General features: G+C 26.1%; 2 protein-coding genes and 1 pseudogene across 4 annotated transcripts; 2 read left to right on the forward strand and 1 right to left on the reverse strand.

Moving 5' to 3' along the window:
* Positions 1-389: 389 nt before the first annotated feature.
* LOC112685039 (peptidylprolyl isomerase domain and WD repeat-containing protein 1) lies at positions 390-4,436 on the reverse strand. Of its 2 annotated transcripts, none has more exons than XM_025556798.1 (13): positions 4,159-4,436; positions 3,547-3,649; positions 3,295-3,491; positions 3,106-3,193; positions 2,756-2,858; positions 2,448-2,666; positions 2,000-2,118; positions 1,749-1,941; positions 1,527-1,663; positions 1,320-1,417; positions 903-1,088; positions 692-843; positions 390-622 (listed from the first exon to the last, which is right to left on the reverse strand). In XM_025556798.1, the coding sequence occupies exons 1-13, from the start codon at positions 4,271-4,273 to the stop codon at positions 479-481; spliced, it is 1,854 nt and encodes a 617-aa protein (XP_025412583.1). In that variant the 5' UTR covers positions 4,274-4,436; the 3' UTR covers positions 390-478. The 2 variants fall into 2 exon arrangements, with proteins under 2 accessions (XP_025412583.1, XP_025412582.1); XM_025556797.1 differs by having other exon boundaries at positions 2,756-2,861; positions 4,159-4,435.
* Positions 4,437-7,834: 3,398 nt separating this feature from the next.
* LOC112685046 lies at positions 7,835-11,168 on the forward strand. 2 transcript variants are annotated; one of them, XM_025556808.1, is made up of 4 exons: positions 7,835-7,963; positions 8,038-8,257; positions 10,628-10,728; positions 10,796-11,168. In XM_025556808.1, the coding sequence occupies exons 3-4, from the start codon at positions 10,642-10,644 to the stop codon at positions 11,120-11,122; spliced, it is 414 nt and encodes a 137-aa protein (XP_025412593.1). In that variant the 5' UTR covers positions 7,835-7,963; positions 8,038-8,257; positions 10,628-10,641; the 3' UTR covers positions 11,123-11,168. The 2 variants fall into 2 exon arrangements, with proteins under 2 accessions (XP_025412593.1, XP_025412594.1); XM_025556809.1 differs by lacking the exons at positions 7,835-7,963; positions 8,038-8,257 and adding an exon at positions 9,714-9,800.
* LOC112685062 lies at positions 9,162-9,999 on the forward strand (annotated as a pseudogene).
* Positions 11,169-14,677: the final 3,509 nt, after the last annotated feature.

Here is a 14,677-nt window from a genome sequence, read left to right on the forward strand (position 1 = left end):
TATTATGCTAGAGTCCTATCTGTTTTTTTATTTTAACATATCCTACATATTTTCAATATGATTTTGAACTATAAGATACTTCTTTCAAACATCCAGTATATATGTTAAGTATATATTATTATTGGTCATAAATACTAGTATTAATAATTAATGATATTATTAATAATAATTCTAATATTATTATTAGAAGTAAAAACAAGACTGTCAACAATACTGCTAAAAACAGAAGAAAAATAACTTTTTATGATGAAGAAAAACTATTAAACATCTTATTATTGTAAAATATTAAAAATGAAAGAGCTTAATACTATTTTTTTTTCATTTTCTAAACAAATTTGTAGTCAGGAAGGTCCAATTTCAAATTCTCATCTCATATCAAAAAAATAATAAGTGATTGAAAAAAAATTATTTATGTTAAAAATTTTAACTGTACAAAATAATTCTTTACACAAAGTACGAGCTAAGTTTAGTTATTAATTCACTTCAAACTTATATTAATTATTTGTATGTCATCATGTGGCTTATCAGTTTTCGGGTGTGTTTTGGCACTGCAGATAGTTTGTACCACTTCCATTCCTTTAGTGACACGGCCAAACACAGTGTGTTTGTTGTCCAACCAAGGCTAAAAATAAAAATAAATAATGAAATTATTAAAATATTGTCAAAATAATGAAAGCTGTTAGCTACTCACTGTAGGTATGAGTGTAATAAAAAATTGACTTCCGTTTGTGTGTGGTCCTGCATTGGCCATACTCAACGTGTACGGTTTATCATGCTTCAAGTGTGGTCGAATCTCATCTTCAAATTCTCCACCCCATATACTTTCTCCACCCAATCCAGTCCCTAGAACAATTGTAATAAATTATCATTACTTGTGTTCTCTAAGAGCATCTGATGCTCACCAGTTGGATCTCCTGTCTGTATCATAAATCCTTTGATTACTCTATGAAAGATGTTACCATTATAATATCCATTTTTACTATGTACACAAAAATTTTCAACAGTTTTCTGGCATTCTTTAAACAGTGCAACTTGAATATCTCCGAAAACAGTATGTAAAGTAGCTGTGTCATACAGTCGTTGAATACCTAGAAGAAAAAAATAATAATTAATCATTATGGTTATGTAACTCAAATATAGTTTTTAATCAAATACAAAATCTAAAGTTTCTCAGTTAACAAATACATTTTTTATGTGTAAAACAACTCTATTTAGTAGTTTATTGCAATACAGTATTCTTTTAATAATATTTTGTTAGAGAACACACATACATTAACTATATAATGATATATTTAAACAACTCATACAAGTTAACTTACAAGCAGCTTCAGTAGAAGATATGATATCTTCCTTTGAAGGTCTTTCATTAAATACATCACGATCAGCATCAATACTTTTAATATCTTCAGGTTCTCGTCTGTCAAAAGAAATTTTTTATAAGTCTTATGTAAAAATACATTTTAAAATAGTATTTACAATTTTTAATTAAAAAATACAGTAAATTAATCGAGAGGGTAAAAACTAACTTGGTAAACATATAAAATCTATTTTTTTTGTATGCCGTACAGAACAGAGTAGGATCACTAGAAGGCCCTTCCAGAGTAGGATTTGATGCCGCTTCCATTTCTAATGTAACTGCTGCTTTAGGTTTTTTTGCCTTACCCTGTACACGCCGATTGAATGTCAAGTTAAAAAAAGTGAAATTAAAATTCTCAAAACGAAACGTACAACTTACGCTGTGTACTGACTTGAAATAAGGTGACTCTTAATGTTCTAAGGTTCTCTGGTTTTCCAATAATTTTGATTAATGTATTACTAAAAGTGTTAACAACTTTCACGCCCAACATGGTAGGATAAAATAAATAATGACCACTTTCATCAAAACACAAATTGGCTGTGTGTGAGATTTCAGTCTTATCCAATTCTCGTTCCATAGCCATTCTAAAATTTAATAAAAGTCATTAGTTACTAGAAAGCAATAATTAATTTAATATACTACCTTCGAATAAATTCAATATTAGGAATTTGTTGTTTTTTTTGCTGTAGCTCACTAAAACGAGCCAAGGATTCATCATAAACTCTATATAATTTTCCAGTCAAAAAATTAAAAACTCTAACCTTGAAAATTGAAAGAAAATCAATATTAATTATGCACAGCATCAAATACAATTAAATCATAGTATACACATAATAATGATTTTGAGTGACAAAAATAATTTTATGCCAGCATCTTATGATACTAAAAATTATCTTATTTTGAAAGAAGTATATTATGGTTCTAACAATAAATAATAATAAAAGATTCATTATTTTAGCATAATAATACTTCATATTATATTAATAAGTTTCAAAATATTTCATAAAGTACATTTTATACCACTTTTTGTGGTCCAAACTTTTATACACAAAGCACCAATATTTAATGCTTGAGATAGAATGTCCCTTACTTTTCTATCTGGTGACATAGTAGCGAACTTTAAGCCATCATTGGAAAAACACAAGCTTGTTGGATGTGTTTTATGTCTCACAAATTCAAAGAGATCAGTATCAAGCTTGGAATCAAATTGAGCACATTTTGGAAATTGATAATCCTTTTTGGCTCCAGACCAATATTCAATAATGCCGCTTTTATCTGCTGATAGAGCTACATCAAATACGGAATTGAACTGAAAAACCATTTTAAATAGATAAGTTTTTTCACAGATAATATATTGCAATGACCAAACATAATTTATTTGTGAAAATATAGATTTACTTTTATGAATACAACTGGTTTGGAATGCATTTTTTCTATAACATGAAGTGGTTCATTTGTTCCTTTACCATCATAAATAAATATCTTTGGTTCGGTAGAACTACTTCTATAACATTAAATATATTTGTTGTGGCTTAATCATTATATTATGTTAATTAGTACAAATATTGCATTGAAACCATTTTAGTTTATACATAATGGAAAAAAAATGTTTATTTCTTACCAATTTTAACGATTACCCATACATTTTTTTATAAATTAAAATTATTAAAACTCAATTTGATTTCCATTTAACTGTGACAATTTTATTTGAATTAAACTAATAACTACTATAATACATAAATACTTACACAGCAACAGTATGAATAGGATCTCCTTTTGAATGTACCCAACATGCACTTAATGGTATGTATTCTAATTTTATCATGTTGATCATATCTAAGGAGAAAAATAGCAATGAAATAAATAATTTTAACATTTAAAGAAAAAATAGACATAGTTTCCTTTATATTTTTTTTATAGTATTACTTCAGTCATACCAAAATTAATGACGTCAAAAACTTTGACAGTTTGATCTGATGATATTGTACACATGAGAGTTCCATTATAATTATCTGCTACGTCAATGATTGGAGTGAGATGGCTGCGAAAATGTTTGACAAATTCAATCAACTCTTCTGTTTTCTTCCAGAACTTTACGTGCCCATCACAGCTAGCAGTTATTAAGAAATCAGTTCTAAAAAAAAAGAAAATTATATTCAATACTATAAATATAAGCCAAAATAAATTACTTGGTAATTAATATGTGTGTGATAACATCTCGGTGCATATAACTTTTTTCATACGTATCGCAAGTTGGTAAATTTTCCAAATACAAATGTTCATGCTTTAAAACTGCAATAAAAGAAAAATATAGAGCCATTAAATTTTGTTCATCCATAGTTCTACTGTTAAATACTTGCATCTAACACGATTTATAAAAACAGTGCTCTAACAATAACAAAATTTTTTTTTTTTTAACTGTCTTAAATGATAATTTATATAAGTAAATATATACACCTCATTCAATCTATATATCTCAAAATAAACTTTGTTTTGCATTTTCCAAATATTTTTTGGCATACAGTATTAATTAGGTGTATATCGAATCGATAACAATCGTTCATAAACAATGTTAGTTATGGGAAAAAAAACACAATCGATAAGTATGAAGTTTATGGATTCTATAATTATTGTGCGAGTTAAATTTTTACTTTCATACTTTGCTTTTCACAATTTGTTTTGCTACAAAACTCAATCCCCCAATCCATGATATTAATCGACAAAAGTGAATCAAATTGCTGGCACGTTAATGTGACATGGACCAAATGAATGTACCGAGACATCGAAATAAGCCAACATACCTTTTCTTTTCTTTTTCTCAACGGTTTCCGTTGCCTCGGACAGACTGGGACCGACGCATTCGTCATCGGACGATTCGCTTTTGTCGCTGTCTTCGCGTTCCCTCTTCTCGGACATTTTTGAGAACGCAACGTCCCTCGTGAAACCACCGTTTCGACGACCGAAAAATGAAACGAACAAACGTTGCGTACTATAGCGCGAACGAGCGTGTATTTATTGATGTTTAAATTTTTTTCGACCCGTAATGATAACGTCTGCGAGACAAGTAGGGACGTTGCGATACTACCGATACCAATAAAGTATCGATACTTTTCTTTCGATACAAGTACTTTTTACATCGATATCCATGGTTTCGATACTTTACTCATATCGATAGAAAAAAATACCGGTATCGAATCATTTACTAATCGCTTTATTGGTTCGAAAATCAAAAGTGGTCGAATGGTATCGAATAATAATTCTTTTCTAGTAAAATGGTTTGCGCGCGTGGTGGAGGATTTGCTTATATAAATCAGTGATCGCACTATAGTCTATACCATGGGTCACCAAATGGAGGCCCGCCAACAAATTTTATCCGGCCCGCAGACAAAAAATAAAAACACATATTACGATAACATTCTATGCGTTATTATCAGGGCTCAGAAGTTCTAGCAAACGCATATTTTTCTTTGTTCATCCTAGAACATCGAAAGTAGGATACAAATATGTTTCACGTTACACAGATATCATACACAAAATTTAATTTTGCTATTTTTTTTGCATATTTACGGGTCTTATTGCTATTTTGCTAATTTAGGATTTAGGTAGGCCTAACACACGGACCACTTTTGAGCGTTTTTTTGTGGTCCAGCTGTTGCTGACATAATGTTATAGACATTTTTGTTAACGGTTTATAATTTAACTAATCCAGACTGTGTCTATGAGCTCAATTTTTAAAATTATAGTTTTTTCAAATCGACTTATAATTTCTTCAAGTTAAACGCATATTTTTTGATTTTTCATGCTATTTATAACGCATATTTTAGAGTTTTTAAGTGCATATTTAAGAGCTAAAAAGTAACATTTTTAGTGCTACAACTTCCGAGCCCTAGTTATTATTGTAAATTATTATTTTATTAAATATAATTGGTTTTCACCGACCGTTTTTCAAAAATGAATTATATCAAAAATAAGTTCAGATCCCAGCTAATCAACAAACATCTTGAAATGATTATGAAGATAGATAGCATGGTTAGCATGCATAGATAGCATGCACTTACCAGACCCCCAATTTTAAACAGTCGAGAGCAAGATTTGTCATTTTTCTTACTAAACAAATTTCTATTTTATTTTTATTTTTAATTTTTTAAATATTGAAATATTAATTATGTTCTTAATATTTAAAAACAATAGCAAATAATAAATAAAATAAATAACGTTCTCATTACATTTAATTTTAAAATAATACCTATTGTCTTATTATAAGTTGAAAATATGTACTTAGAATCTTAATGGCCCGCAAAAAATTTTCAGATTCCTAATGTTGCCTTTCAAAAATATTAATTGGTCATCTACTGGTCTATACTATATACCAGGGATGGCAAACCTTTTGAACACCGCGTGCCCAAAATTACCTTTTTTTTTTTATATAGAGCGTGCCACGAAAAAAATATGAAAAATATTATATTTTGTTATATTATATTTTGATTGTATAATTAATGTATTAGTATAAAAAGGTTAGTTTAGGTATATAATAATAATTCTAATAATATTGCTTTGTTAATTATTGATTATATTATAGGTCCTATAATGTTATATATTATATAATATATAATAGTAAACATTTTCGCGTGCAAAGGATTTGCCATCCCTGCTCTATACGATTATATTGTTATTTCCACGGAACAGAAACCACAGTCCACAATACAATAGCGTTAAAGGTTTCCTCTTAATCGGAACGATTATTCATATAGGTCGTTTTTATATTTTACTCTTATTATTTTAATTTGATACGATACGACGAAGTTAAAGGATCAATATTTTTCTTTCGATACTTACTCATATCGGTATTTTCATTCAATTCGATACCAAGTAAAAATATAGATACTTTTCTATCGATACCACGTCCCTACACGTGATCTTTTTTGTCCGTCGGGTAACGAAGTCTTGTTTGTAGGGACGTGGTATCGAAAGAAAAGTATTTACATAATAAAATAAATACATTATTAAAATTATAAAAGTATTAAGCAATTATTATATTTCATTTAAATGTATTTATTAAAGTTGACTTATACTTGGTAATGGTCAAGAAACACTATGATTTTATTAAAATGTAATTAAATTAATTTGTCTATTGAATTTGCAAGCGCTTAAATATCTTTTAAATCATTAACTTAAAGTATCTTATAATTTCATCCAATATAGCATACGTAACATGCACAAGAAGACCAATTTTGATAGTTGTAATTTGTTTTATTTGTGTCAAAACCTTGGATATAAGGATATATTTAGATATAATTTTCTTTTATATGCACCTTATGGTTCTACAAGTAAATGTTGTAACCAAATTCAATTTAAAAGTCATACGATGAATGAAAACTGCTTCAGGGTGTAAGTCTCTTATTCTAGATTGAATACTAAAAAATTATATGATTTTTAATTTATAAGCAATAATTATTTTTAATTTATATAAATAAATACTCAAGTAAAAAAAAATTACTTTTTCCAATATTGTATCTAGTTTTTATTAAATTTTCTGCAAAGAATGAATACATTTAAAGCAAAAAATAGTATTACAAGATCTAATATATTCTAGCCATTTAAATTCACTGTACACACATAGAAATATTGGAGTTGATTTTACTTATGTTAAGGTGTTGAATGTATGAATATTATATTAAGATTTTAATATGGTTTAAATAATGGAAATGGAGAGTTGAATCAAATAATATTGTTTAACAACACCCATATTTTAAATAACCAAAAATTAAAAACATTTCAAAAATATATTGTATTTAAATTGAATTTTGGTAAGTATTCAAATTTAGAATTTTGTAGTTAATTTTACTTAAACTTAAGAGTTGAGTATACTAATCTTAAATTTAGTTTTCTGTAACTTATAATAAAATATAAAAGTGTAAAAATAACATTTGTATACCTAATGCAAACAATAGGTTCTATAGATAATTAATTTGATAGTTGACATTATTGTTAAAGGTACGCGTTCATACGTCCGATCGTACGGATCGTATGAAACGGATTTTAGAATTATTAGTAGAGTAAGTTACACATATGCGTCCACTGACCGGCAGGGGACAGATCGCACGTATCGGTCCGTCGGTAATGCCGACGAAATTGATCGAAGGGGCAACTTTTCCGACTGGTGCGGATGACGTCATACGGATTTCGCTACGATAATGCGAATGTTACTAAAAAAAACCGACCGTCGCATCGGCAATATGATTGCTACCGGTACAGTAGACGCACTACCACAATTTGATCCGTTTCATACGATCCGACCGATACGTACGATGCGTACCTATGGACGCGTACCTTAAATCAACACAATTAGTATTGTATCTGAATATTTAAAGGTTAAAGTGACGGTTGAATTAATAAAAAGAACATTCTAAATTTAGATTTTACCACAGGAAAATTATTTTTTCCAAGTATAATGATTAATGACAATTATTTCTTATTTATATCAATATTTATTATTTTCGATGTTCACACTTCCACACGATTTGTATTTACATTTATTTTGTTATAATTTCTGCTCCAACCGATGTGAATCTATTACTGGCAATGGATCTGTTTCCATCTGACGAAGTAAGTCTAACTTTTCAACGGTTTTTCGATTATTTGGTACTTAATTTTTAAATTTACTATACTATAAATTACAGTTTGTTTATTATCCTTTCGTGGATTCTTTGGAGACAACGTCGTCACAGATTGACCTAACCTAACGAAAATAAATTACCTGATCCACAGAATTCTTCACTGATAGATATTCCATTTTACAATAAAACTAATCAGGGTCCAACAAATGTTAGACAAGTAGAAGTTTTGTAAAAGGATCATAGCAAATATGGTAAATATAAGCCTATGCAATGGACAATTGAAGTGAGTTGAATCAAATTCAAATATTTTCTAATACAATTTTAGAGTTAATCATAATACTTTCATTAACAATTAATTAATTTTTTCCCTACTTACTATTATCTGAGAAATATAATTTATATAATTGGTAATGGTTAAACATAAACTATTGTAATAATAATAATTAGACATAATTATAAAGTAAATTATTTAAAAAATTTTATTTTGTTAATAATTAAAAATAATTTAATGTGTTTTATAGAAATATTGGATTAAGATTAATATACCTAATATACAAAGGCTAAATAAAAAATAAAAATAACATGCCTCTAGGTTACTGATTTTTTTTTCACTTGACATTTTATTAGTTTTTTAATATTGTCCATTATTAAAAGATTGCTATCACAGTACAATGAAACTGTTGTTATCATTAACACAATGACAATTTTAAAGCATCTATTGGGATTTAGCCATTTAAATAAATCATAAATAAATAAATGAAAATTTGTGAAATTAAAATGACTGAAATTATTAAATATACATTATTTTGTATTTTTGTTTTGAAAAATAAATTACCTATATAGGCATCCAAATTCTTAAATATTTACTTATAAAATAGTCAATTATGTGTAATTTTTTTTTTACCTACACTTATTGAATGAAATACATTAAAAAAATTAGATACTTAATTGAACATTTTAGTTAAAATACAAATGATATATTAAATTCCATTGAAAAAATATTAATAATTACAATGTCATAATAATAGACACTTTGAAAAATTGCATACAACAAATGATGGTAGATATGTACTTGCGGATTAAAAAAAAAATAATGGATTTCTATCTGATGAAGCTCAGAATATATTGACTCAACTTTTAATAAATCTATTCCAGGAGCAGAGCAAGTTTGAATAAAACATATTTATTTATTATACTTAAAATATTTAAATTGGTGATTTTTCAAAATATTACAGAGGTAATGATTTATTTTTTCGAAAAATATCTGATTTGATAGTGCAAATATTTCCTAAAGAGCATAAGGTAATAAATCAATATTTACTCAGTACTTTCTTATAGATAAAATTAATTTTACCTCAGATAAAAAGTTTTCATTTTGATTTTGAATTTAGAGTGTTTACTTGATACCAGCAAGGTCAGAGAGACCAACTCATGCTAAAGGAAAACATAGAAAGGTGGAAGAATGTAGCTAGGCGTTTAAGGGCAGTTGGTGCTATAAGTTCTGCTTCAGTTGTAAAGAATTTACAACTATCAGTTATAGATATTTCATTTTCTGGTATTTAAAATTTAATGCAAATAAATAATCGTTATTTTTATAACTTATTGATAATATATATTTTAAATTGTACACGCTATAGAAAATATAGTGGCTATTAAACGATGGTTAGCAAATGAAGGATTGACAGAAAATTTTGACATTGTTTTGTCCAAATGGCAGTTAACGTATGAGCTGCGAAAACATGATATTTTAGAGTCTAGCAATCAATATTTAACAGACTTTTTTTGAATCTTGGCCTGCACTTCAGTGTCCGAATGGTTATAAATTGGTATGTTTTTTTATCAGTTTTAATAAATTCTATTAAATAAAGAAATGTTGATTTCTAAACAAAATTTTCAATGTATTTAGAACTAAAATATAATACGAGTTTCATCTAAATAATAATAATATTAGCTTATTCAGATATAAGAAATGCTATAGAATATTTTGTTGACTTTTAAAAGCTTGCAGTTAAACACAACCGATGAAATTAAATGGTCTACTAACATTAATGCTTACCTAAAATTAACAATCTACAACATATATGTTTATTGCTATTATTGTAAATTATATTTTATTCTTGTACAGCACTCTGTGTTTGCTGTGATGTTCTTTAATCAACTAGGTCCATCTAGCTTTTTAAAATGTTTATATGTACGCCTATTAAACATATTTAAACCATATAAAATTTTTAAATTCCCTGCATTATCAAAAATCATGATTTGAGCTTAATATGTTTATATTATTTAATTAATATTTTACCATAAAATAATATTTTATTTTGTTATTAATTTATTTTACCAATAACTATGTCTTAAATTAAAAGTTTCTTTTCTTTTTTTTTTTTTTTGGAAGTTGAAGTGGAAAAATCCTATTTTAATTTTTAACCATAGTTTTATTTTGTTAATGAATATCTGGCTTACAATCAAATTATTTCCATATATCACCTATACATATTTTTATTTATATTTACATTACCTATTTATTTTACTATATTAGTATTTAGTAATGTATCAACATAGTAAGTAAAATATTATGATTGAGATCATTGTATTATTATTGTCAGTATTGTTGCATATTTTGTATTAATAGTTATTGTAATTATTATTATTTTAGACTTAAAAACATTGATGAAAAATATTTTACCTACTGGAAGAAATAAATATTGGAAGCCTTCATTGTTAGAATCTTCTTCTGCATTCACTTATTTTTGCACTGTAAGTTTCTGATTAAAAAATAGTTTATGAATAAATGCATCCTAATATTAATGTTGAATTTATTAAGAATCTGATTGGTCTTCAAGAAGATATTGATAAGAGGCGTTTAAAATATAGTCAATATGGAGCTACAATCCAGCCTTATATAATCTTTGTTGGAAAAGATTTCAGCTCCATCGATTCTTGTTACATCAGGGTAAAGTTATGGTGTTTTGACTGTCCTTTAAAAGCACTTGAAATTTGTTTTAGGTCATATTTTGTATTTAATTGTGCTTATCCTGTGGAAAATTATGACTCTTGCCTTATAATTCAACAATACTTATTTAAATTGTTCACCAAATATGATAAATCAACTTCTATAACTACTTCTATCACAGCTAATTTTAATTCATAATTATTACCTTTTATATTTTGATTTTAATTTCATTTTTATTGTTTAAAAATAGGGAATTCTTAACTTATATATATATATATATATATATATATATATATATCAACACAAGGCTTAAATAGTTATATAACAATTAGTATATTATTACTACTATTATTTTTCAAATTTTAATAAGTTTAAATAAACTTTATTATGTATTTATATACCATCTGTTCATTAAAATTTCTTAAAATTAACCAACTTATTTTGCATTTAAAAATATATCATCATTATGGTAGTTACTCATTATACACATGTAGGCAAGACTGTTGTGTGACAGATGTTCGAGGATCTGATAAATTTAGAAAACATTTAATGTAATTTCATACTTCTCCAGTAACTACTACCTGTATAGAAATAAATAATATAGGTAATAGAATCATCTGATACCATTGATAATAATTTATCTGAACATGAGCAAATGCTAATTATTTTATAATTTATTGTATACATTATATTATATTGTTATTTATTTTAATTAATTATGTATTTTTGTGACATTAAATAAAATAAAATTATTCCCAACCAAAGAGTTAAATTATTTACCTTCTGGATTTAATGAAAATATACACTTATGCATAAGTGTAGGTACATGTACACATGCAAGTATACTTATAAGATACCACAACCAAAATGTTGGTGTCATGATGTTATTTATACAATATTGTCTTATGGTGTTATGTATGTATTATAAATATACTATATTATATAATGAATCATGATAGTGTGGCACAGTAGACATAGACAAAATGTATGTATGTCATAAATGGGCATCAGTATTAAGACTCGTCCGCACTAGTAAAAATTTACACTGTGCGTTGTATTCGGCACAAATTTGTTCATGCTGCACTAAATATGTGCGTGTGTGGACGTGTTTGCTGCATAAGAGCACACAAATATTTTTGACGCATTCCACACACAATCCGTGGACTATGAGTTTTTTGAGCCGCAACATACATTTTCTGTGTAAATATTTGTGGTGAATTCTATGTTTGATGCACAATGTAAATTTTTACTAGTGTGAACACGGCTTTAGATAGAAACAAAATTGGTGTTTAGAACTTATTAATGATTAGAGATCATTTCTCACCACCGTGAAGATTCATCAATATATTGATTATTCCCTAACTCATTATATCAACATCACTTATACTTATTGTAAAAAAAAAAAAAAAAAAGTAATAAATAAGTTTCGTTGACATTTAATGAAGTGAATATTAATTTTAAACTGTTGTTTTTACTAATTACTTTAAATGAATGAATACAAGGTCAATACAACAAAAAATGTATGTTATATCAAATATCAAAAATGACATTTAATAGAGTGAATAAAACTATTAAAATGTGTTATTGCTACAAACAGCTTAAAAATTACCCTTATTACAAATGTAATCAATATAACTTAAAATATTGGTTAAAATTAATTTACTTTATACATGTTTTTTTGACAATAAGTGGAATTAGAATAACCTATAATTTTTGTTATTTTTAAATTTGTTATAATTGTCATTGTGATTAATAACATAGTTATTTTCAACACTGTTGATGTTGTATCTACCCCTTAATAGAGTTTGAGTATACAAATCAAGCATTTACCATAAATTCAATGTTTTAACAATAAATTGTTGTTGAATCAACAACAGTTTAGCTCTGAACAAAAAACGACGTGCAAATGTATATTACATTAACACGTTGGTGTGTTAAAACGACTCCATTTTTCTATGTGTGTATTATTGAGCATTAATACTTCTATTCTGAGTTCAAAATGTTGTTAATGGAAATATCTAAAAAATATAAATTCTTCAATATATTCTTTGTAAAACAAAATAATGTAACACAATATATTATGTTATTGATCAAGAATCGAATTATTTCTTGTTTTATTCAAATTATAAATAATTTATAATTTAAGTATATTTTATTTACTTGAAATTTAGGTTATTTTGGACCTAAATTAATGTCACCCTAATCATCAGACTGTATATTCAAATTTAAAACATCCTTTTTCAGTTCAATTTTTTCATCATTGCCGTTATGTTCAAAATGTTCATGGTTACATATTTTATTTGCTTTTGAATCATCAAATGATTCTTGACATGTCAAAATTATTTATTCATATTTATGTTCTCCGTTTCATTTTGTTTTTAATATTCAAAATTGAAGAACATACTTAAAATTAGTCTAACTATTCAGTGGCGTATAAAAGGGGGGGGGTGTAGGATTCAGATTTTTCCCCTCATAGGCCTTTTTAAAATTGTATAAAATAGTGTTCTATTTATGTTTGTTGAATCATTTCATTCATACAAATTACATTTTTTATCATTTCTGCCAAGAGTATATGAGTATTAATATTAATATAAAATAAATAAAAAAAACTAAGCCTTTTCTAACGTACTTCTTATATCGCGATAGAGAAATATTTATAAATATTATTTATTTTTATAAGATATCATTTTTGATATTTAATCAATATTTTAAATATCAATATATTATTATGTTTGTACATGGTTATATTCTAACATGTTCTATAACCTAATCGTTTTGAAACTTAATTAAGAGTGTATAAAAATTATTACAACTTTAAAAGAGCTCAGTATTCCATCAGTTAAAGTTTTAAGATGAATTGTTGTAAATAAAAAACATTTAAATTTAAATAATATTTTTGGCGCCATACCGCAACGGGTGCAATGATGAGACAGATAATCTATGTCTAATATTACTTGTCTTATTCTATTTACGATAGTTAAATATTGTCACTCTTACAAATTATATTTTTTATAATTCCTGCTCATTGTATATATTAATACTAATAAAATAAAAAAATTATTTATTATTTATTTTTCTTTAATTATTAAAGTGTAATTAATTATTGAAATATAATATTTGTTCTTTTTATTAGAGTAAGCAGCCGAAATCTAGGAATGAAGCGAACTTATGAGTGACAATCACTTATCTACTTACCCCCAGAAATAATGGTATGTCGTTTTTATTTTGAATAACAACTGTAATTGTAACAAAATCGATTAAATTTAGGTTTTTAAGTTTCGAACTCATTTTTTTATATTTAATCCATTAAGTTTAAAACTTAAAATAATTAAGTATTCTCTGTTACGTAAATAATATTTTTCCATTGCTTAAATCAATTTTTTTCCTTTCTATATTTATTTAAATTATTATTACTTTAAATTTATATATTAAATTTCAATTTATTTGAATTGGTGTTTGTTTTTTTTTAATTATTAAATACATTTTTGTGTTTCACCTGTATAAGTAATTTTTAGACCCATTTAAATTTTTTCTTTTGTTTTTAAAGTATTAATTTTTATTAAAAATTTAAAGTATAATGTTTTTAATAATATTTATTTATGTTTTTTTAGTACCTATATGAAAAATGTAAAGAATTATAACACAATTTATATATTCCCCGGCCTCCAGACACAAAGAAACTTTTTGGCATACTTCTATTATCGCGACTGAAAAATATTTAAAAATATGATTTTACGTTATAAAATATAGAAT

This window comes from Sipha flava, unplaced genomic scaffold, assembly GCF_003268045.1.
Source record: "Sipha flava isolate LNK unplaced genomic scaffold, YSA_version1 263_pilon_pilon, whole genome shotgun sequence".
Classification (NCBI taxonomy): domain Eukaryota; kingdom Metazoa; phylum Arthropoda; class Insecta; order Hemiptera; family Aphididae; genus Sipha; species Sipha flava.